At 38.8% G+C, this 26,432-nt stretch overlaps 1 protein-coding gene across 1 annotated transcript in view; it reads right to left on the reverse strand.

Moving 5' to 3' along the window:
* Positions 1–21,232: 21,232 nt before the first annotated feature.
* The window catches only part of LOC134218345 (uncharacterized), a 132,008-nt gene continuing 126,808 nt past the window's right edge, over positions 21,233–26,432 (reverse strand). The window contains exon 2 of the mRNA XM_062697285.1: positions 21,233–21,811. Coding sequence (XP_062553269.1) covers positions 21,320–21,706 — 387 coding nt within the window. The 5' untranslated portion in view covers positions 21,707–21,811 and the 3' untranslated portion in view covers positions 21,233–21,319. The remainder of the gene's footprint in view (positions 21,812–26,432) is intronic.

The raw sequence follows: 26,432 nt of genomic DNA on the forward strand, positions 1-26,432 counted from the left end.
CGGATACCCGACATCAACATCCGGCTCACCGCTCCATGGATCGACTCCCATAGATCGTTGATGTTGTCGCTAACGTTGATTGCACTTATCCGTTCGTCGAGCTTCTGGTGGTACTCAGCCGATACTCCTTCCGCCGAAAATCGCAGGATATTGTAACGCATAGGTAGAGGTAGTGATCAGAGTCAATGTTCGGACCTCTGAGTGTCCGCACATCGATAACATCCGAGAAATTGCGCCCATCCATGGTCTATCTGGTTGCAAGTTTCACCATTTGTGTGTCTCCAGGTGTGCTTTCGGATATTCTTTCGTGCAAAGTAGGTGGTACTTATGGGCATCCCTCTGGCAGCAGCGAAGTTTACTAGCCGTAGGCCGTTGTCATTGGTAGCGGAGTGAAGGCTCTCCGTACCGATTATGGGACGGAAAAAGTCGTCTCTCTCTCGATAACAATTTTCACGTCATGCTTTGGACACTCTCTATAGGCTTTATCAAGACATTCATGAAACGTGTCATTCACGTAGTCGGATTTATCGTTTATCGGTGCGTAAACGTTGATTAGGCTGTGATTGAAAAATTTGCCCCGTATCCTCAACACACAGATTCGTTCGCTAATGGGTTTCCACCCACTCGCTTCATCTGCTTGCCCATCACTACGAAACCAACTCCATGCTCTGCTTTTCCGCCGCCGCTGTGATAGATTATATTTACTTGAATGCAGTGTTGGTCGTGGGGTCCACGGTTCGGAATTCACGTTCTCCGGATCTGGGCCATCGGACTTCTTGAATAGCGGCCACGTTCACTCCAACCTTCTGCAGTTCGCGAGCCAGAAGGCTCACTCGTCCAGGCTCATTTAGGGTCCTGACATTCCAGGTACCGAGTTTCCAATCATAGTCCTTATTTCGTTGCCGGGTATAGCGTTAGCGGTTATAGCCAAAAATAGCGTTCTCTTTTTCTTCTAAGGTACACCGGGGCAAGTTGAAATGCGGGGTAAGTTGAAACAGAAGCTGTAATTTAGATCAGCAATGTCCGAATGCCCTGATTATTTTTTTTCAACCAATTACTCCCCTAAACGTACCTTCTGACTGCCATTCCCGAAGAATTGCAATTACTAAAAGCAATCCCTGCCACTGTTTTTTTTTCGCCTTTTGCAAAATCCAAACCAACTTTTTGACGTGCCAATGAAACAGGTCTCAAAATGATGTTTGGAATAGTTTTTTCATCAAATTTTCACGGTGGGTAATCATTCAATGTTGAATAAGCATAATGATTATGAAAAATTGATGAAAGATACGTTTTAATTTTTGTATTTTGCTCGTTTCATATTGCTCCGCATTTTCAACCCATCGGGGTAAATAGAAATGCGTGGTGCGGGGCAAGTTGAAACAACGATTCAATACGTCACCCTCGCAATTTAAATTTCCAGAATTCAACATGGTCCGGAAATACATTCGGAAAACAAAAATTAATAGAAAGGTCCAAAAATCTGAAAATTAATTTAATAAATTTCCGCCCATGAATGAAACGCTCGTACAATCTTCACTAAAAAATAAAATGAATAGGGGGCATGTTTAAGCTGCAGGGTCTAGTTTTGAGATTCTTAATCTACTTTGCCTCGCTGTGAGCACTGGCTCTCAAAAAATAAAACACTGAACATGTAAACATTTCGTTAACTCCACCTTTCACTTCCCCAGCCCCCCTTTCTCCAATCGAGGGTCTATGAGAGATACGCTGGTTAATTAATGTGGATTTATGAAGAAGCCACAGCCGAATTAATCGAGCGTACAATTCAAGGAAAGGGTATAGAATATCAAAATCTGGAATGTGGCTTTTATGCGAGTAAATATCAAGATGAGACAACACAAATGGGATTTAATTTTCAAATTTCTAGAATAAAGCCTACTATTTTATGGGGGTTTTAGGAGACAATTTTAAGCTAATTTCTGAAACATAATCAAAATCGTCAACATGGGACTCTTATGCTAATCTTGGCAGTATAGTAGTCATCTTTACATCCTCGTGCATCTTGAGTTACACTGAGTACATATATTTTGATTTTGATACGGTACGGTTAGCTTTTGTCTGTATACAGCGCACTGTTTCAACTTACCCCGATATGCGGGGCAAGTTGAAACGATGCATATACAAAAATAATTTTAATAATTTTAACAAAATAATACAAAATAATGCAAAATATTTATAAAAATGTTTCGTGAGGTTGCTTATTTTTTATGTATAATCTTTGGCCCGAACTAGCAAACACCACAAACGGATTCAAAATTTATCAAAGGGTGATCTTTTTACAGCAATTCAAAAGTCAACTTTGAAAAAGCCGTTTCATCTTGCCCCGGTGTACCTTATCTCCATTTTTCGTGGTATTTGAGAGGCTTTAGTAAGCTACCTTACCGGGGTCGCGTTACCTACATCGCGTTGGTGGGGCTGCCACCTTAGGTATAGCTGAAGTGATACAGCATTTCGTTGATCAGCCGCTGGGTACCAGGAAGACGCTGTTTGAGCCGCACCTCCTGGTGAACAGACGCTCGAGGCGTACCTTGTCACTCTAGCTGATGTCAGAAGGACAACAGTGCCCAGGCTGCACTACCAGCTAAGTACACCACCCTTAGCTGGCGGTCTTTTGTCATCGGACGACCCGTGGAAACGTGAGATATAGGAACTTGTGGGGACCAGAGCTCTGTTGGGCGCTCCTTCCTTGATGTCAACCCACCATTTTGCAGTCAAAATACACGTGTTCAAATGGCTGTCAGTTGGCCCAACTAAAAGGTTGAATTCGTTAGTTGGGTCGAGGTCGTGGCCCAACCAGCGAATCGCGACTGTAATCCGTTGACTCGTTAGTCCGGACCTCGCTAATTCGGAATTCTCCGGATTAAAAAGTATAAACACCCAACACATTGTGCTGTCAGTTTTCAAATTTGTGCTGTGATTTTGTTTTGATTCATTTGAATGAATTTGACAGTCGGATAAACGAGAGCCGGCCATAGATTTGTCGGATCACCGGGGCCCCGGGGCCCCGCGGGGGTATACTGTACATCGGAAAATCCTCTAAAATGCCTTAAAAAATATTGAAAAAAATCCTCCCGGTATTTTGTAAGGAATTCCTAGTGGAATTTTAAAAGGAAATTCAATTCGAATTTTCAAATGAATTTCCCACACTTAGTATGATCCACATATTATCGACGAAAATCCATAAATTTTTATTTAAAGATTTAGGATGTGCGTATCTGTGCGTACATAAAAAGATATTTTAGTTACAAGATAAAGATTATTGTCGCTGGCGTCGCTGTCCGGAACATCTTTTGCTGGTGAGGATAGGGTACTGAATGTGAATGAAGGAAAAATTCATACGATTTGACAGTTCGGTACCCAACATGTTTCGGACAGCAGAACAAAGGGAGCCGAAGCGACTATTGCCTAATTTTCTTAAAATTGCACGCGGCGTACCCCGCTTACTGCACCCCGTTTACTTGATTCTTATGGGTCAATAGCATTGCGGTGTATCGTTTGGCGCGGCCGTACCTTTCGACAGTCATTCGCCGCGTGAAGTTTTGTGCAAGTACCCATTTGGGAACATTACAAACGCCGCGCAGTGTATCATATCCAGAAAATCTGACAATATCTTTATCTTGTAACTAAAATAGGGGTATTCCGGGTATTCACCTAACGGCGTAGGTTGCTGCGTATCTGTGTATAAAAATGCTTCATAGGCGATTAAAAAATTTGAAATATGTCCCTTGTGATTGTATATGAAACATTTCTCGCTTTACTTTCCAAAAGGACCTAAGTAACATTTTTTTCATGAATTAATTTGAATACTGTAATCGATAGCTTTCATGTTGTTCTGTTGATTGCGCTATTCAAATTAATTCATGAAAAAAATGTTACTTAGGTCCTTTTGAAAAGTTAAGCGAGTTCAATAATCTGATACGCAGCTGCTTACGCTGTTATGTGGATACCTCTCATATCTTTTGTCCATAACCATCCACCAGGGTAATTGTCTGATTTAGGACCCCTGAAGAGCTTTTCAAAATTCGCTTATATATCTTTGAAATGACAAGCGGATGATGCAAGCGGAAATCACACCGTTTAATAAATGAAATAAAAATTTGAAATGGGCATCAGTTGTTGAATTCAACTTCTTCGTTTTGGACAGTGCAACATATTTTGGACACCTTCAATTTAGTCTTATCAAAGTCGAATTTTAAACTTAAGCTGGTCTATCGATCCAGAGCAAAGTCTTATCTTTCAATTGATATACTTCAATAAGAAGTTACTTGATTTTCACTGATTAGGATATCTGTTTCATTATTAATTCCATGCTCCTACGTCAATAACATTCGCAAAACATGCAATTTAGGCTCAATTAGTGTCGTGTTTTGTTGTTATCCGGCGTGCTCGCTGCTGAAAAAATCACATAAATGAGAAGCAAAACAATTTGCGCACCAATTCTTTGTTTTCGAATGGTATTGATTTCGGTACATGGTATGCATTCAAGGAGCAGTTCCCCTACCTGCTGATAAATAATGTAAATAGTTCTATGAAAGATTTCAACTGTAATTTTGTTTTCGGTAATTTTTAGTGATTTTCAGAAAATTAATTAGTTTTCCATACCGAAGCATATCCCAAACTCAAACGCTCAATTTCTGACTTGATTTTTCCCATGCCTATTTTTATTGGTTGTTACAAATATGCGATCATAGGTGTGTGGCCTCGTGTCATTGGAAAAGGACCAGCCGAATACGTTAGGTATTCGTCGGTGACAAAATAGTACTTACGTGTCGTCCGTAACTAATCCAGGGGAAAACTGGTTCCTTGCAAACGTGTTGTAAGTCATGGTTCAGCGCGCCAAGCGGCTTTATGACTGACTTGTGATATTTTGTTCGTACAAGGACAACGGAAATCGTTTCATATCAATTCAAGTGTACATTTGCAATAGGATATCCTCATTTATTGGATTGAGGGATATCCGATACGATTTGCGATCAATTAAATGTGATAAACGAAAGTTTGGGTAGAAAAATGGGTAATTTTTCGTTGGCGCTTGGTGCGTTTTGGCTGAACCCCGACCATATGGCCTACTTATGCTCAATTTAAATTATGCCTCGTTGGCGCGGTTGCGTATGGCATGTCATGTGAAACGTAAGATCGATAAGATAAACATCGGCAATGGATATTATGCATATTACACGCTGCCAAACGAGAATTCAAATGACTCTAAATTCATGTCACACATTGCCCCCCCCCCTCCCTACTTCTAAACAAAAATCCTGTGGCTTCAAAAAGTTTGACGATTCAAAAATAATTAAGTTGCAATTTGATTTCTTTGCGAAGTTATTTACACACATAAATTAATCCAAAATTTAAGTTGAAAATACTTGCAGATGAGAAAATTGGATAAATTTTCCCTCTAAACTGTGATAGATTCCTTTTTTTGCATTTCTCATGATTGTTATCAAAATTGTAACGACCCAAGGTCTCTTGGAATTCGTTGACCTGCTCCAGAATGATGCGAAGAGTGATAATATGGTTACACAGGATCTTCCAGCATGTAATCAGGTCTGCTGCCGCCGATCGATCTTCTTCTACATCCTGCCTAGGATAATTTTGCACTGAACTTTGAGAACGGCATACAGCAACTTAATGTTTCGCCAGTTATCGCATAAAGTTAGGCCACCTTTTTTGCATCTTTATTAAGATACTCTGGTTCCAGTCGACAGGTAAAGTTGCGGTGTCCCAGATATTATAAAATAAACGATGCAGTGATTGAGCGGATATCCTAGGGACAGCTATGAGCATCTCGGCTGATAAGCGTTCAACCCCAGGGGCTTCGTTCGAATTTAAGTTGATACTTTTTGTTTTACCGATTCTAACATACGTTCAGAGTACTTAAAATATTTCAGCTATTTAATACCAACTGAGCAGTTTTGTGAGCAGCACTCGTGCTGAAAATATTTCTGCAATTTTGAATATGCATTGAGCACTTTTGCGAGCTTCACTCGCGCTCAAAGTGTTTTGCGTTTTCATTACGAACTGAGCTCTTTTGCGAGCACCACTCGCGCTCAAAGTATTTAAGCGATTTTTCACACGCACTGAGCTCTTTTGCGGGCACCACTCGCGATCAAAATGTTTTAGCGATTTGGATACGCACTGAGCACTTTTGTGAGCACCACTCGCGCTCAAAATGTTTTAGGGATTGCGAACACCACTCGCACCTAAAATATTTTAGCGATTTTTCACACGCACTGAGCATTTTTGCGAGCACCACTCGCGCTCAAAATGTTTAGGCGATTTTTCACACGCACTGACTGGGCATTTTTATTTACTAACTTTGTTCGGTTTATCCTTTTCCGATGCGGAATTTATTAATTTGATAAACAGCAAGGTTATCAGGTGAATCGGAAAATTAACATAAAGTCCAAATTATAGCCGGCAAGGATCGCCAAATGTGTGGCCTGGTGTCATCGAAAAAGGACCAGTCGAATTCGTTAGGTATTCATCGGTGATAAAATAGTACCAGTACTTACGTGGCGTCCGTAACTAATCAGGGGAAAACTGGTTGGAAAACTTTCCAAACGTGTTGCAAATCATGGCCTACTGACGCTAAATTCAAATTATGCCTCGTTGGCGCGGTTGAGTATGGCGACTATGGCGAGTCATGTGAGACGTAAGATCGGTAAGATAGACATCGGCAATGGATATTATGCATATTACACACTGCCAAACGAGTGGCGAGGGTTCGATTCCCGCTCCGGTAAGAAGGAAACTTTTCGTGATCGAAAAATCCTCCACCGGTCCACTGGGTGTTATGTGTCCTGTCCGTTGTCTAGGTGTTAAGTATTCAGTCTGTACGACCTCTGGTCGAAGACGGTGCTCCTGTCTTTTATTATTAGGTATAGACCAGAGGAGCGACATCCAATTTTTTTACTATGGATTTTGACAGGTTTGCCTGTTCGTTATTTTTTGGGGGATAAATTTATCCCCCAGTGTCAAATTACCCCAATACTGATTCATTTTGCAATAGTATGTGCGTGAATTTTGAATGTTGACGTTTTCACAGAAGAATATGATGCAAAACGCCCATACCACTCAATAATGCAACATGATACAATCATGAGAAAATAGAGAAAAATTTAACGAATTATCAATTAAAACAATTTTACACTCGATTCCATGCTTCAAACTTAAGAATGTTCAACTTATTTGCTCAATTATTTAGAATGCTAGTTGCACAAGGTACTGTCTACGCCTTTGTTCGTTTTATATCATTTTCACCCTCGCAATTGTTTATGTTGCATTCGCAGTGCACTCGTATTGGTGATTCAGAAAAGATGTGACAAAGATGGCGTAGCTTGTCATCCCCGTGGTATAGACCCAAGAATCAGTTCTTTAACATGACAGGTTGCTAAAAAAAGTCTCTCGCGGTATGCTAAATATTGTATGATACAGTACAGAGGTGATAGGTGAGAGACTTTTTCATTCTATTTTGGATTCAATCCCTGCCATGGATTTGAGAGATTTCTGCTCATTCTCCTTTGGATTCAAACCCTGACCCTTGCTCAAAAGTCTTCAGAAGGTGACTTTAATGAAAATGGAAAATAAAATAAATCTACTAGTCAAACACTTTTTATTTGTTGTAACATTATCACGCTATTGCAAGATTTATGAGAATGATGTATTTTCGACCAAAACTTTATTTTTAGGAAGGAAAAAAGTTCTACATAGTTCTACATACCGTCTTCGACCAAGAATCGTGCAGACTGAACATTTAACACCTAGCATGAGACAACGGATAAGAAGACATAACACCAGTGGAGAATTTTTCGATCACGAAAAGTTTCCTCCTTTCCGGGGCGGGAATCGAACCCAAGTGGATATGTGACTAGATTTGATCACAATCAAGTTGCTGCAGCATTTTTGTTTGACTTGTGCTGCTCGGGTATCGAAAAATAGGGTTTTACAAAAACGTGAAAATTTTATTTTATTCTGCATAATATTGGCATAAAATGTTCTACAAAATTGTAACGCAGCTTTTTCTTAAACCATTGATGGTATTCTATTCGCACTTCATTTCTTATATTTCACAAGACATACAATAGCCAACATATTGTTTTCTTATATTTGTCTAACAAACATGGTCAAAAACTAATCATTTGAACTGCTGGGAAAGTTTCGATAAAAGTTATTTGAAAATATGTTTCTCAATCATCATTCCTACCAATACGGAATAGTTACACGTGAATAGATATGTGGATAATCGAAAATGGTTGAATGAAACGTGCCTCGCTTAAACTTCCAATAATACCACACATAGACCGGTACATGATGGTTGAGCAATCAAAGGAATTCTCGACGTAAAGTTATTTAGCCAAAAGCAATCTAAGCTATTTCCTCCATCTTCATTTTTATATTATCATTCATTTCATCCATACATTCAGTCATTTCTATCGATTTTCCCTGACGATGCTTGACTCCATCCGAAAGCTCCATCCCCAATACCCCAATATGTACGTTACCCACCGCCGAACATGTGCCGTATGTGCTCTGCAAAAGGGTCACAGAGAAAGATTTTATTCTTGCAATCAATTTTACGATTCCTGAAAACAACCATTCGGGATAAAGACTTTTGCTGGATTTGAAAGGCGTGCTGCACCGAGGGAAAATATGCGGCAAAGTCTGACTCTGCTGTTTTCCCCGGATGGTGGAATTCTTTCGAAGAATTTTCCACCGGGCAAGGTGTTTTGATATGTTTTGGAAGCAATACAGCATCCATCGAGGCAAGGCGGTATCCATCGGCCATGGAGTGTTTGGGAAAGGAGCACGTATAACGTGCATAAGACACCATAGCATAAAGATTATGTGTACATTTATTCTCTCCTTCACTCGGATTGATCCTATTGCTGGGATATATTCCAGTGTCTAACTCGGCCCAATGCCTGGTACCAGTGGTGCTGAACCGGCTGTTCACAAATCACAATTCCATGATGTTATTGAACTTATTTATTCCAACATTGAGTTTTCCAAGAAGGCCCGGAGACCTATAATTTTATATAGGGTAAAACGTCCTATCATTGTGGTATGTTCTAATGTTGCGGTAGTGTTAAAATAGTCCATTCTGGATATAATAGCATTAAAAACAATTGTGGATACGCTAAAACTCATCGAATTAACGACTAGAACAACTTTCGTTTGACAAAAAATCCGTTCAAAATTATGAAAAATCAACATTTTTCATAAAAAATTTGAATCCTTTGAGCCTATTATTACGGTAGTGTTAAGGTCCTATTGTTGTGGTATCGATTTCCATAAGAATTGCATGCAATACCGCAACAATAGGACTGACCTTGAAAAAATGTCGCGACGATAGGCAACTGCGTCCTATTATTGCGGTAGTTTGTTTTTATTGTGATAAAAACAAAACAACATAAGTTAAGCACAATTTACATAATATTTACGAAACCATAGTTAACGAGCAACCTATTCGACTACTGCAACATGCAAAAGACCAACAGGTAATTTTTAAAGAATTTTTGAAATCAGTTTTGTTTTGACACGGTGCTTAACCCCTCCATAATAGGTCGTTTTACCCTACCAATCGACTCAGCTCGACGAATAAAGGTGATGTCTGTCGATCGGTACCCGAGCAAACCCTGACATCATAATGAGAGCAAAAAGAAAACATATTTTGATATCGACATCAAATTGAAATCATTATTTGTTTTCAAACTTTGATAGGGTTTCTTACCCCATTCCCGGCCTAACATGCGTACGACTGCATTATTTAATTGATATCTATGACAGGAAGCAACTTTTTCTGAAATTTGTAGGCTGTATAATACTGCATTGGGGTTCACTTCTGCTTAAAAAATAGCTACTCGTGCTAAATATCGTTCAAAGAAGCTGTTATTTGATTTAAATTAACGATGTGCAGCATTCATTTCAGTCATAGCGATTCCCAATCCGGCATACAAAAAACCATTTCCCGGCCTATGCAAAATTTCTCTCAATCTCTCAACATTTTACTCTCATTCTCTCTCGGGACGGTAGAAAATGCGATGTAAACAAAAATATGCACGTTCCACGACAACAAGATGCCAGATGGTATTATTCATAATCATTTTTATTTGGTTTAGAAGATATATTTACTCATCCAAATTTCTTCCAAATACTTAAAAACAATATTTATTTCACCTTTTAAAATCGAGAGAACTATAAATAACATGATAACGTCAACGTATTAGACACTTTTCCTATTAACGATGAAGGATCATTTTTATAATCCTGGCCTTTTGGCAGCACGGTGCGGCTAGAAGTTCTTGGGCCGAGGTGAATTTTTGTTCGGTTTGTGAATACACTTTAAAATGTATTCTAGTATGTTTAAATAAGTTCTAGTGAAACGAACAAATAAGAATAATTAAAGTGCGGGTGTTTAGAATTATGGTGTGGTGATTAACAGCTTCATGCAATGGTTGTATCGAGCACTGTGACGATTTTCAGGTAGGTGTTTATTCGATAATACCGTTTTGTAAAAGTGGAAAGAATCACTTCGGCTCAGTGGTGTGGCATCGGAGAGTGAAATTTTGAATTCTACATTTTTATTTTCTACAATTGAATCAATTAGGAGTAAAACAAGTGATAGAAAAATATTGAGTATTGTGAAAAATAAATGGTAGACTTTTTAAAAATTATCAACCATAAACCTACGACTTCCAAACAGTTTCAATCATTAGCTTTATGTGCAGTGAGCCGGGAACCGGGTCCATAGGCCCAAGTAGTGATTTACCCTATTCATGATTGATAACATATTTTGGTATCAATTTGCTCTTGATTTCTGATATTAAACTGATTACTTATTTCGTTATCCAAAACCAATATCAAAATCAGTCTTCGATTTGCTGGGCGATTTCACAACAACAAAATTAGTTTTCGTTTTGCTCTCAAGCTTTGCTCGTGTATATAACACTATGGGTTTCCGATTCATCTATCAAAAGTTCTTTTTTGACGATGATAATGATGATGATGGCCACATAACCCTACAAAGGTTTGAGCAAGATAATTTATGTTTAAGATAGTTAATTGAATTTAATTTAACAAGAATTTAATCAGATTTGCGAACATGAACAAAAACGATCTGATTACCTACCATCACAGATATAAATTATATAGCTTTCCATTACTATTCAGCAAATTGTTTATTTCGTCTACAGATTCTCAAAACTATCAGTAGTGATGCTTCGAGTTCATAAAAATGGAAAACTTATGATGCCTCTCGCACAGGTTTCAAAAGTTCCACCAAGAATCGCGTTTCATGTTATTACAAGTAACGTTAACCACTCGTAAGCATCAATAATAATCTAATAAACTGCTTTGACAACAAACTCAAAACTTGTGTTACCGCTACGTCAATATCAAAAGTTTCGTTATCAACCGCGGAAATAAAACTCTACTATATAGCCCATTACTAATCCGCAGAATCATTCAAACAGCTGCAAATAAATTTAAAAATCATTCATATCTGCTTTACTCACACGAAACTTTTGTAAACTACACAGGAAAATGTTCAAATTACAATTACGCCCATAAATATTAAATCCTTCATCATCATCAAGGCTAACAAAATAGTTTATCAGTGTCTCAATAATTGAAAAATATAATTGCCCAAACAAAATATCCGTAGGTAAAACTTCGTCAAGATACAATAATTGATTATTTTTAAAAAGTAAACTAAGTAGTGGCATACGTGTGAAACACGATAACATGATAATGTCGTTGCACGTTTGATATGTGTAGGCATCAAATTGAAATCATTGAGAAGGGAATTGGCCCGATTCCGTGGTGAACTTATTTTAAAAAGATGAAAAATCACGCTAATAAAGAAAAAAAAATCAAATTAATCCACCTAGCGTTGGTGGTGCCTTTCTCGCGCATTATAAAAATGAGAAAAACATATAAGAGAGATCAAATTTGTACTTTAGGGGGATTGATTTTACCTTTTCCTTCAATTTATGTCTATTTGCGGCCTTTTGAGTGCACTGCAGCGGATTCAGCATAATTTTTTTTTTCGATTTTAAATTTTTTTTCCAGGGACCCTTGGCAAAAAAACAATGTACAGCCTCCTTATTCAGAACAGAAGCACCACATATCTGCCATGCCGAAGCGGACCATCCCACCGGCACTTCTACTTAACTTAGGATTAGGCAGCAATTCTTCAATGTATATATGAGTACAAACTTTTATAGTCATACTTTTTGTATTATCCGTTTTTAACTGTTGAATTATCCGGTCCCATTCTTTGTTATAGAAAATGGGTCTTATCGGACTATGGGCGCACAAGTTATGACAAGAAAAAAGCACATCTGGAACAAACAATCTCAATCCTCAAAATTTGAAAAAATCAGGAAATAGATTTTCAGACTTTTGTTGATAAAAAAAACTCTGAAGCTCTATTTCTTTATTGTCCATTTCAGTCGACTGTTACTATCATAAACGCTAAGTACCAAAAAGTGTGTCTCACTTGAATAGTTTAGATATCATTCGAAAGATGAATAAACGGCTTCAACTTGTTAGTCAATTACTTCGTTTAACAACCAAGGTGTAATAGGACATTTTCGCTGATTAAATATTATTTGAAAAATCATAGTGAACGTTATAACAAAAAAAAATCTTGTGGTGGGTGACTCTTTTTTCATGATTTGGTATCAAATAGATGTTATGAAAACTCATATGTGAATATGTACGTTAAGTGGCAGATATTGATTTGGAAAATGTATTGGAAGTAACCGCCGGGGTACGATTTTCAACAGATCCAGTCAATTTATTTGCTTCGCGGATGACATGGACATTGTCGGCCGAACATTTGCAAAGGTGGCCGAACTGTACACCCGCCTGAAACGTGAAGCCACAAAAGTTGGACTGGTGGTGAATGCGTCAAAGACAAAGTACATGCTTGTGGGTGGAACCGAGCGCGACAGGGTCCGCCTGGGAAGCAGTGTTACGATAGACGGGGATACCTTCGAGGTGGTCGAGGAATTCGTCTACCTCGGATCCTTGCTAACGGCTGACAACAACGTTAGTCGTGAAATACGAAGGCGCATCATCTGTGGAAGTCGGGCCTATTACGGGCTCCAGAAGAAACTGCGGTCGAAAAGATTCGCCACCGCACCAAATGTGTCATGTACAAGACGTTAATAAGACCGGTAGTCCTCTACGGACATGAAACATGGACAATGCTCGAGGAGGACTTGCAAGCACTCGGAGTATTCGAGAGACGGGTGCTTAGGACCATCTTTGGCGGTGTACAAGAAGAAGGTGTGTGGCGGCGAAGAATGAACCATGAGCTCGCCCAGCTCTACGGCGAACCCAGTATCCAGAAGGTAGCTAAAGCCGGAAGGGTACGATGGGCAGGGCATGTTGCAAGAATGCCGGACAGCAACCCTGCAAAGATGGTGTTCGCTTCCGATCCGGCAGGTACGAGACGACGTGGAGCGCAGCGAGCGAGATGGGCAGACCAGGTGCAGAACGACTTGGCGAGCGTGGGGCGTATTCGAGGATGGAGAGATGCGGCCTCGAACCGTGTATTGTGGCGTCAAATTGTTGATTCAGTGTTATCTGTATAGATGTAGACTAAATAAATGAAATGAAAAATGAAATGAATTGGAAGTAACCACTTACCCTTCGATGGGGCTCGAACCCATGACCCTACAGTACTGTAGTTTTCATAACATTGTAAATTAATGTCCAAGTCGGGTGGTTTAATCCCCGGAAATAGGCAATTAACTTTGATTGAACTGAATCAAATAGATGCTTGCTTATACATTTACAATGGATAACCGAACACATTGACCATTCCTAGAACTTATTATATGTAGGAATATAGACAGTTCAGTTCGATTTTCTGAATATGATTCTGTTAAACTTTAGAACTTTATTAATAGCAAAAGCGATCCGCTGTAGGCAAGTGCTCGGACACCACTTCCTTTTGCTATCCATTTGAAATCCTTGGTAAGAGCGTTCTACTTCTGCTGTTGGTGGCCGAGAGATGCAATGCACCCCGTTTCCGAACATATGAGAGGAACGTTTTCGCATTGAGCATATCAGAAAAATATCGGAATCGATCGAACGGCGAAGATGCCATGTTTCAAGAAGAAAATATTGCAATTTATTATGTGATTTCATGGAAAACGAGCGCGCAGTGGAAAATTATTTCTGCTGTTGTTTGTTGTACATAAAGATATTTTTCGAATCTACTCCCCAGATGATGCGGATGTGTGTAATGGCACTTGGCGCGCGCAGAAGGTGGCTCTCCCAGTAACAGGGAGGAAAACGACAATTGCAATCGAGATAAAAAATTAAATTTAAATAACGTCTGCATGCCACCATCGCCACTACCAGAAGCTCTTAGAGAGTGCAGATTGGATTCCAGGCTCCTGGAACAGATGAACCGTTCAGAAATCAGAGCAGTGCAAAATGCGGTAAAGGGTCATCCTTCGTGTTTCGTTCCTCGGACACGAGGTTAGATTGGAAACTTATGTGTCCAGTGCTTTATTTGCAGTCTAGCGGCGTAGCAGAGGAGGGTAATTCATAAATTGAAACCCGCATTATTGCGATAAAAATAAACCCGTTGCGCATCAATGTATATATCAAGTTAAAACTTCAGTTCATCTTTTATCATTTCCAATATCGTGTTAATTATAAGGATTTAGTATGATGAAAAGATGGATTATTGGATTGTGATTTTATCTGAATCCCTCGCTAGACGAGTTAGTTCTATCCGTTTTAATTCCACCACTTGATTGTAACTTTAGAGATACGTAAATATTTCGACCTCAACAGTAAGGCGACTTAGTCGTTTCAAGTACGAGGCACTGATCTTACGAAATACGTATCTCCAAAAGTTACAATCAATTGGTGTAAATGACATAGTACCAACTCGTCTTATATATGACAAGTGAAGACATTCTTCCAAAAAGCCCTAAATAATTTTCTTATCGCTTTTTTTAGGGTATCTTTCCACGCTTAAATATGTGAGGGTGCATTTTTCCCAGTTATTAACTACGAGGTTTCTTTGGCAAGTAACCATTTTTCTATTCATATATCCTGAGGCTAATACTTTCATTTCAAGCTCAGGGAAGTTGAGGAAATTTTAAGCTCTAAAATTTCCTTGACCGGACCGGGAATCGAACACAGCTACCTTCGGCATGGTCTTGATTTATAGCCACGTATCTCACCGCACGGCCAAGGAAGTGATAAAATAACCAAATTGTTATGTATTTCGATGAAGCAGCTAAGTATCAAGTACCCACCGATGTCTGCAACAGGATCGGTTCAATGCAGAAGTACGGAACTATTGAAGAATTAGTCCAGAAGGTCGCCACCCTCACCGATGCCAACTGAAGTGTCTTCTTTCTGGTATTGCAGCAACTAGTTCATATTGGCATAGCATACATGGCTGGTCTAAACATTTGTTTGTAAATCAAAAGTTTGTTCTTAAGACAAAGTTAGGATTTTCTGTTTATAAGTGGATGTAGACACTTAATATATTTGTTACATTTGGCTTGAATGCCTTTAATGCGACTTTTAAAAGTTAATTTATGATCTAGCAGAAGTCCTAAATATTTAACTTCGATAGACCAATTAATTGGAACCCCATTCATAGTGACATGGAAGGTTTCAAATAAGAAGCTCTCGGCTTATGTGGGAAAATTATAAGCTGAGATTTAGAAGCATTCGGGGAAATTTTCCAGTTTTGCAAGTAAGTGGAGAAAATATCCATACTTTTTTGCAATCTACTACAAATGACACGAAGGCTTCGGCCTTTCGCTGAGAGGCCCTTGTCATTTGCAAACAAAGATTTTTGACACCCTGGTGGTAAATCAGGTAAGTCAGAAGTAAAAATGTTATACAATATGGGCCCCAGTATGCTGCCTTGGGGAACACCAGCTCTTACAGGTAATCTATCAGATTTAGAACTCCGGGGCCCTCCTTAGTCGTACGGTAAGACGCGCGGCTACAAAGCAAGACCATGCTGAGGGTGGCTGGGTTCGATTCCCGGTGCCGGTCTAGGCAACTTTCGGATTGGAAATTACCTCAACTTCCCTGGGCATAAAAGTATCATTGTGTTAGCCTCATGATATACGAATACAAACATGGTAACTTGGCTTAGAAACCTCGCAGTTAATAACTGTGGAAGTGCTTAATGAACACTAAGCCGCGAGGCGACTCTGTCCCAGTGTGGGAATGTAATGCCAATAATAAGAAGTTTTTTTTTCATCTATTTTACATTCAAACCTTCATGCCAAACACTGTCAAATGCTTTTTCTATATCAAGAAGAGCAACTCCAGTCGAATATCCTTCAGATTTGTTGAGCCGAATTAAATTCGTTACTCCTAATAACTGATGAGTGGTTGAATGCACATGGCGAAAACCAAATTGCTTATCAGCAAAAATAGAATTGTCATTAATATGAACCATCATTCTATTTAAAATAATCTTTTCAATCAATTTGCTTATTGAAGAAAGCAAACTGATTGGGCGATAACTAGAAGCCTCAGCTGGATTTCTGTTCGACTTCAAAATTGGAACAACTTTGGCGTTTTTCCATTTATCTGGGAAGTATGCCAATTGAAAAAAAGGCTCAATAAATTAACCAAAAGGGATAAAGAGCTCTCAGGAAGTTTTTGATAAGTATGTAGAAAATACCATCATCACCCAGAGCTTTCATATTTTTAAATTTTCTAGTAATAGATCTCGCTTCATCCAAATTAGTTCCCAACGAAGGGTCTAAAACAGTCACTTGATTGAGAACGTCTTCGAAGCTCCTTGTAACCTGATCCTCAATTGGATTCTTCTTCTTCTTATTGGCATTACATCCCCACACTGGGACAGAGCCGCCTCGCAGCTTAGTGTTCATTAAGCACTTCCACAGTTATTAACTGCGAGGTTTCTAAGCCAGGTTACCATTTTTGCATTCGTATATCATGAGGCTAACACGATGATACTTTTATGCCCAGGGAAGTCGAGGCAATTTCCAATCCGAAAATTGCCTAGACCGGCACCGGGAATCGAACCCAGCCACCCTCAGCATGGTCTTGCTTTGTAGCCGCGCGTCTTACCGCACGGCTAAGGAGGGTCCTCAATTGGATTAGTGAGACCTAGATTAAAATTATGGGAACTCTCAAACTGCTGCGCAAGTTTTTGAGGCTTTTCGCCATTTGTTAATCAAATTTTATTTCTCTCTTTAAGCGCTGAGGTTTTTTTTAAAGAATTTTCGTTAATTTCAAAAAGGGTTTCGAACTGGGATCCAACTTTGAAACATTATTCTCAAAGTTGGTATTTCCCGGAATAGCAAAACGTTTTTAATTTCATTTTGCAAATCTCGCCAAATTACTTTCAACGTGAGATCGCGAGTTCTTTGGTATTGCCTTCGGCTCACATTTTTAAGACGGATCAGTAGCTGAAGATCGTCGTAAATAATAATGGAGTTGACTTTAATTTCTCATTCAGGAATTGCAATGCCTCTGGCTTCGACAATTAAATTTGTCAAAGATACGAGAGCATTATCAATATCACTTTTGGTATCGAGAGGAATATCAACATCAAAATTTCTATCGATATGCGTTTTATAAAAATCCCAATCTGCTCTATGATAATTAAAAGTAAAGCTGATTGGATTGTTAATGGCTTCTTGTGAGATTTCAAACGTCACAGTAAGGTGATCAGAGTCAAAGTCAGCATTAGTTACCAATTGGCCACACAATTGAATTGAATCCGTTAAAACTAAATCAGTTGTAGAAGGATTTTGGCAGGAAGAAAAACAAGTTGGTCCATTGGTATATTGAATAGTATAACATCCCGCAGAACAATCTTCAAATAATATTTTACCATTGGAATTGCTTTGAGCATTATTCCATGAACGGTGTTTGGCATTGAAATCATCAATTATGAAAAATTTTGATTTGTTGCGAGTTAGAATTTGAAGATCAGCTCTCAACAAACTCCTTTGCTGCCCATTGCACTGGAAAGGTAAGTATGGGAAACCGCCAAATGTTGAACTGCTAAAATTCTTGCCTATTGTTGAACGCCCATAAGAAATTAGCCGTTCAACATTTGGCGAATTACCCTAGACAGCAATAAAACAGAAATGTCCAAAATTTGTTTCAACAGAAACTCCAAAGGTTTCGAAAACTTTGGTTTCAAACGAAGAATATAATTTATGTTTGATACGTCTATTAATGACAATGGCAACCCCACCACAGGCGCTGTCAAGACTATAACTTCGGTAAATAAAATAATTTGGATCTCTTTTGATGAAAAGACCAGGTTTTAAATATGTTTCAGTTATAATGGCAATGTGCACATTATGAACCGATAGGAAGTTAAAAAATCATCTTCTTCACCCTTTAAAGAGCGGGCATTCTAATTTATAATTTTCAAAAAAAATATTTGGATCCATTAAAACGAAGTCCAATAACAATTTTTTGAGTAAATTTGATACCAACCTGAACAGCTTCAGTTTTGGTATTTGCTTAGAACTTTGCATCAATCATGTGATGCAATTGTTCATTTAGAAAATCAAAGTCGGAAGCAGACATGTTACATGAGTCATCAGAACGAACGTTATTTTCCGATGAAGAATTGGTATGAAAATCATTCATCGTAGGCAGGTAAATTTTCAGAAATGAAATTTTGCCTGCCTGCAGCTATGCTTGCATATGTAGGCATGTTTGAAAAATTAGAATATGTGATGGGTATGAATTCCTCGACCGGCAAGCGATTGTGGATTTTGAGCGTACGGTGTTGAACTTAATTTAAAATTTAAAAAACACCTTAATAAAGATTAAAAAAAAAGATTTTGGGCGTATAAAATATGTTTACCCGGCGAAACTGGGATCCTATTGGAAATACCCGTCATCAATTTTGCACGAAAATTCAAAACTTTTTTGAGTGAAGGGCATTCCCAGAAATTGGATTTATGATTGCCCCCACAATTGGCACATTTAAATTGATTGGAATCTTCTCTCACATGACAGGCGTCCTAGGCGTGAGAGGTTCCACCACAAATAATGCATTTAGCATCCATATCCATGTGGCAATGTTTAGTTCCGTGACCCCACTTTTGGCACTTAAGGCACTGAGTGGGGTTTTGGGAATTTCCCCCAGGCCTGTGGAAATGTTCCCATGTAACACGGACATGGGACATAGTACAGGCCTTTTCCAAAGTTTATTATCATTATCATATTATTCAGTTCACTTTTGTTACAGTGAACTAAATAAAATTCTTGAGAAATACCCCTCTGGGAAGTACCAGAGTGAGATTTCTTCTTCATCTTAATTACTTGGACTGGTAAAAATCCAAGTAATTGAGAAATTTCAATTTTAATCTCATCCAGTGATTTATCATCACTGGGGAGACCTTTCAAGACGACTTTGAACAATTGCCCAGTTTTGTCGTCGCTTCTCAGTTAAATACTGAAGGCGTTTGCTATCGTCAAAGGATCCCGGAAAAAAGCGGCAGTCAACTTTCCTGGCAATCTGAAATGAAACCCTGATCCCCTGAAGGTTACTCAAAATCTCATTCCCAAAGCCAGAAAACTCGGCAATAGATGCCACAATTGGCGGAATCCTTTGCTTTTTCGCATGGATCGAATCACCTGGGCTAGAGGTAGATTCGATTTGCTCAATATCGACATGAATCAAATAGAACTGATTGCTCAGTTCGATAGGAGAAGAATTATTTTGAATGTTAGAGTTAGAAAGAATATCTAAAGTCTCCAGCTTCATTCTATTTTTTACGCGTTTTGGCAGGACGGTCTTGAAACCTTGTTTCTTAGAAGGAAGTGGAGAATTCAGCGACTCCCCCTTCCTCTTGTTTTTATGAATGCTCATTGCTGATCGTGGAGACGTGACCTTCTAAGAGCCGATGTCCACGTAACGGATTTTTACGCTGCGTGCACACCGCGTTCACGCAAGGTACCCAGCATCAAATGGAGTAATGCACACGTAAACGTGTGCACGACTACATTTGATGCTGGGTACCTTGCGTGGACGCGGCATGCACGCAGCTTTAAACAACTTTACGTGGGCATCGGCCCCAAGAGTTTTTTTTTTCCAGAACGGTGTCCCTGCAGGATTACCACCGCTTGTCGGAATTTTACTTCCGCAAAAGGGGCCAACGTAAAACGAAGGCACGGGTACAAGCAAAGATCGGAACGGGATCAGTGGGTACGAATAGCGCTGAGAAGCACTGTTGAAATTAAAATAGCTTAGGCTAGTATTAAAAACTTTCTTCAGCAAAGAGAGAAAAGAACCACGCAGCTCGAAAGCACGATGCGGTCTGCGTTTCAGAATGCCTGATTCCATTAAATACAGGCTCCTTCAAAAAAGAAAAATCTTTGCATCAATATTGGCTCATAGATTGATGAAATCAGCGGCAGTTTAAATCAAGCTGCTATTGATCATTGAGGTGCCGACTGTATACTTCGATAAAAGTCATTTCCAGCTGGCAGCAGCATCGAGACGTGCTTATCACTAAGTGACTATACCCACGTTTCTATCTGAACTCTTTGTTCTGAAATTTTAACCACAAGCTCAGTGCAGAATAATGGTAGTTGAAAATCGATAAAATGTATAGAAAAACAGAAATTTCGCAATGTTATGGAAAATGGGAGTTTTCTAGAGGAAAGTAGTGATAAGGAATGGAGTATAAGCTAAAGAGATTATCTCCTCCACTTAGAGAACTCTGATTAGTTGCGTTATAGTGAAGCAATTTCGATTTCACTACCACTGAATCAACGCCATATCTTGCACGCAACGTTTCGGGTGGTACCCTATTGGTATTACTCGAGATTGAATTTTTTGATATAATGTAGAATAAGAGTTGTTTTGCGCTTTTGCAACACACAACTCTTGCTACGCCAATGTCAACATGGTAAGATAAAAATGCACAAAATTTATTAAATTAGTATTCGAATAACTAATTATTCGTTTCTTCTTTATATCCTCGCTGCGCAGTCGCAGGCTATTTGAAGGGATCGTACATTGCCACCGTGTGTTTCGATGCCTTGTAGGTACTCTACCACTGACTGGTGGTATAGATTTCGATGTTTAATTAATTTGGGTCGTTTTTCACGAGCAATCTTTCTTTGAAGTTTTCACAAGCAGTGCAATTTATTTTTTCAGTTTTTGTAAACTTGTAATAAATTATGATATTATTCTCCTCGAGATGACATGCATCTGACGTGGTCGCCGCGTCCAAACGTCGCCTTCGGTTGACTAATGTGCCACCGTATAAAACCATATTAATGCTAATGACGGCTAATCGATTAGAGAGATGACCTTATATGTACGTTCCTGTGCCGTCGATCCAATGCAAAGCCCAGCCATCCAAAGTACATTTGCCTTTGTTGTAGTGATCTGAAAAGGCCGCATAAGCAACCGGCAGGCACTGGCGGATGTCACATTCGTTATCTTATAAAGATGTTCCGTACGTTCGCAAGTACCTTTTATTATTACTATCCAGTCCAGAGCAACTTTACATTGTGCCTTCGGGGCCTCCAAACCGCCCTCTCCGATTGGGATAGATCCCCCCATGGTCATGGAACAGATAATTGAGCGAACTTTCACAGCCTCGCGGGCATTGTACTGTTGCCCTCCTCCCCGTGTCAGCGACAGTGCCGTGTGTGTTGCCAGCCGGAATGGCATGGGGAAATCGACTCCATCTTTTGTCTTTGGATGTTTCCTCCCTCGCTTGGTTTTAATCTCACGGCTGCTGGACGTGGTCAGCAACGGATACAGCAGAGGGAAGCGCTAGGGAAAAGTCGTGTACAATGGAAAAATAATAAGTAATTGTAACAAATAAGAATTTATATAGACGTACAAGTGGACTTGGAAATAAATAAAAATAATAATACAAATATATGTGTGATAAGGCACAATAATAAAGCAGTAATGTGTATGAAAAGCAAAGTCGAAAGAATGGAGCAAGATGAGAAAATAAGATGGGAAAGGAACTTGAATAATAAGAAAATATTTCGTCTGGTGCAAATGTTGAGGTAGGGCGAACGGGTGCGAGAAAGGGCTCCATTTTCAAAAGCAAACATAACTTTTCGATAAGTGAAGGGTTGTGTTGTAATAATTTATTTCCGAAATGAAAAAAAAACTTTTTCCGACCATTGCACAGTGTTCGATTTTCATGCAATACTTGGACTAAAAATTGAAAACAATCTAAAATAGATAATAAATTTTAAACTCTCATATTTTGATAATTAGTGTTTGGAGGATATGGAAGTTATTGTTACACATTAACTGTTTATAATGTAAGCCAGATACAAATCCCTAAGGCGGCTTCTCGAGTTAGTTACCCCTTGTGATACCACGATAGTCATGGGCAACTACATCCTTCCAAATTTGACCTGGGAATTCAATTATGAAACGCATGGGTTGTGCCTCTCAACGCCTAGTCGGTACAAGCACTAGCAAGTACGAGTCTTTACTGGCCACAGGACTACAGACAATCAATGATATTGATTTCCCGCTTAACTTTTCAAAGGACCTAAGTAACATTTTTTTCATGAATTAATTTAAATAGCACAATCAACAGAACAACATGAAAGCTACTGATTGCAGTATTCAAATTAATTCATGAAAAAAATGTTACTTAGGTCCTTTTGAAAAGTTAAGCGAGATTTGGTTAATGCGAATAGTAGACTTCTTGATCTATTGTTCGTCAGTGATTCTTATCGGATTGAACAGTTTGAACCACCAGCTGCCATTTAGAAAGACAACCCTCGCTCAAGCCATTTGTACTGATATGATACTTGAATATTCCTCTGGAGACTTGGAACTTTCACAGTCGTATGCAGCTGCACGAAATGAATTCAACTTTGTACGATGTGACTTTGATGCAATCCACGCTAGAATAGCTGCATTGAACTGGACGTGTTTGTCAAATCTCGTCAAGGTGGATTACGCTGTGGCTGTTTTTTTATGGTAATGTTTAGCAAGTAATTTGTGACAGTGTTCCGCTGAAAACCCGATGCGTGTCTAGAAGATTCCATCCGCCATTGTGGAACTCGAAATAGGGGCAGTAGGGGCAATATGACCATGTGGGGCAATATGGTAAAGGGCAATATATTAAAGTTTTAACATGTAAAAGTTATATGATCATTAGGAGAATGCTTAACATATGCCTCAACGTGAAAACCGAATTAAAATTCAATTTGAACATGAAAATACACTTGAAAATGTAAATTTTCGCAAAATAGGCAAAATTATTATAAGATTTCAAGTATATAAATAAGATTTTGGCACAAAACTGATTAAAATACAGGTCGAAAATGCATCACAAACAAAAGATCTATTATAATTGAATATTATGCACACATGTTTGTAGTGATACGTTTTAGATAGGTGGCCCATACTGCCCCAAATGGTGGCTCATATTGCCCCGTATAGTCGGGAACACACATTGAAATCAATACATTTCCAAACGTGCATTCCAACAATTTCCAAACGCATTTTTGACCATTCATCGACATAATATGAAAGGTAACACTCCCTAGTATAAGTCAACTACATTTGAATGCTGATTTTTTGAGCTTTTCAGCACTTTTCGGAACGATTTCCATAGGTGACTTATATTGCCCCGATCACCCCTATAGCAAATTATGGAACCGTTTATGCAAGGTCCGTAAACATTATCTCCGTGCTAGATCAACTGAGAATAAGTATGTTGTTCAACTTGCGTAGGCTGAGTATAATAGCACGGATGAAGCTCGATTCCATGAGTACATTGAACAAATGCAACGGAAGTATAAAGAGAACCCTTCGCCTTCATCGATTTGGTCGTTTGTGAATGTTCGCAAAAAGTCAGCTGGTATTCTGGTAGTATCTTCTATGGCTATCACAATTCTTCCGTCGATAATACTTCTGCAAATCTCTTTATTGACTATGTCTGAAACTTGATTCTGCATATGGACAACATGTGATAGATTTAGTTCGGAAAAGGTATTGGAGGGTAACCGCCCCTTCCCGATCAAGAATGCTTAACAAAATTATAACAAGGGGAGTTATTTATTTCAGAAAAATAATGTTACAAAATGTGTTATAAAATTAGCTGGTTAGTTGTTAAAATAACAAAAAATATATCAAAATTTCCTCTAGCCGTAACATAATTATATCAGCGGTTGTTACCTTCATTTCAACATTATAACAAGCGTTGATATGATTATGAGGTACTTCATGGTACAATGGTAACTTTCATGGTAATTGCCTACATCACGTATAAAAATGTGGTACGCTACAACGCCGGATTTCCATCCATAATGTAGGCAATTAACTTTGTACTAGCTATTAACATCGAACATTGATTCAAGTTATACTGGAGGTGATTACCTCCGCTTTTTTCCAATATCAAAAAATGTAGGCAATTATTTTGTGTAAATATACATAACTAATGTTGTTATAATTTTGATATGAAATAAAACTGGCCGAAGACACATTTTTATCGAATTATCTAATTATAACACACGTTGTTTTAAATAACAACAATTGATAGAATTGAGTTATAATTTTGTTATGTATTCCTGATCGGGTTCGGTGGGGTTTAGTGGACGTCGGGGTGCGGTGGACGTCGGAGGTCCTTCGTAGCTTAGTAGGGAAAGCACCTGTCATGCGAATTGGGGTCGTGGGATCAAACCCCACCGAAGGGGCGGTTACCCTCCAATACCTTTTCCGAACTAAATCTATCACATGTTGTACATATGCATAATCAAGTTTCAGACATAGTAATTAATTTCCACACCGGGTGGCTTAATACCCGGCATATAGGCAATTAACTTTGAATGTGCTCTTTATTGAGTTCTTTCGCAGTAAGTTTGAGTCAGATTTCCATTCTCCGATCTAGGGGCCAACCGACTTCAGTGTACAAAAAACTCCAACCCCGTACTGCTAACCGTTTTAAGTTGAATTGCATGGAGATTTGGTAGAAGAGTTTCAAAAATTGTGTATGCTTTTGCTTTCCTGTCTATTTTTAAATATTACACTGGGGTAGCTTTTTACGTGGATGCATATTATCAACACAGACAAACAGACGTAACGGTAACACTAGAAAAAATACCATCGACCATGACTTTTACGATCAATTTGAATTTGATCGGTTGCGCGATTCACAACTAGATCCTTCGAGTTTGACTTTTCACTCCAGCGCCTTCTGATGACAATGTCATACGAAACAAAGTTTCGTGTAACATGCACGCAAGATAGTGGTAGAGGAGTTGGGCGACGGATTTTTCAAAAAATTGTTCAAGCTGTTACGTCTGTTTGTCTGTTTATCAATTTCAAGGATCACCTCAAGTTCCAGATCTTTTTAAATGGCACCTGATTTTTCTTTGATTTTTTGTGGATTTTTTTTTCGGTGATACAATTCAATGTTTTAATAAATCTTAAAGCTAGAAATAGCGAAATACAAACCGTGTAAAAAGCGACTCCAGTGCACTCTTTTTGTTTCTTCTTCTTCATGCCACATCAAATCCCCAATCCGAATACTTGACAGCGTGTCACCAAGGTTTCCACGTATCAGCCTACACCCAACGGAGGGATGCTAGATATTCTAACAATTATGTATAAAAAACTACCAAAACCTGTATGAGAACTGGGCTTATGCAAAATTGTTAGATTCTAACAATTAGTGATTAAAAGTGACAGTTGGATAAATTTCGAATAACGCTGCTTACACAACAAGATTACTTTTGACGGATATCGAATTCTTTTGACAGATGCCATATCGGTCTTATTGGAAAGCACCAACGATTTTTATGACGGGTGATTTTTTTTATTTTTGAACTGTCATTAAAAATTTCAATTAATTTAGTTTGGAAAATCAAAAAGATCCGGAACTTCTTCGATAAAGCTTTCAGGATGGACTTGATTCATGAAATCTTTAAAGAACTCTTTCAAATGATCCCACAAAACTTCCATCGTGGATTCCATCTGCAGGAATATACCGGAGCAGTTCCTGGAGGAAGATATGGCAGAAGTATTTCTGGAAGAATTTCCAGGGGCGAGATATGGGTGGAAGTACCAAGAAAAAAGGGAACTTTCGAAAGGAATTTCTGATAATGTTTCTGTGGGGATTGTCGGGAGGACTTCAAATATCTTCTTCTGCTTATTGGCATTATATCCTTGTGTTCATCCAGCACTTCCACAGTTATTAACAGCAAGGCTTCTAAGCCAAGTTACCACTTTTGCTTTTGTATATCATGAGGCTTATACGATAATACTTTCATGCCTAGGAAGGAACTTTCGGACGAAATGCTGGAGGAAGCTCCGGACGAAATCCTTAAGGAACTGCTGGACGAAATTCTGGAGAACTACCAGACAAAATCTTGGAGGAACTTCCGGACGAAATCTTGGAGGAATTTCCGGACAA

The sequence above is a fragment of the Armigeres subalbatus genome, chromosome 2 (assembly GCF_024139115.2).
Source record: "Armigeres subalbatus isolate Guangzhou_Male chromosome 2, GZ_Asu_2, whole genome shotgun sequence".
Taxonomy (NCBI): domain Eukaryota; kingdom Metazoa; phylum Arthropoda; class Insecta; order Diptera; family Culicidae; genus Armigeres; species Armigeres subalbatus.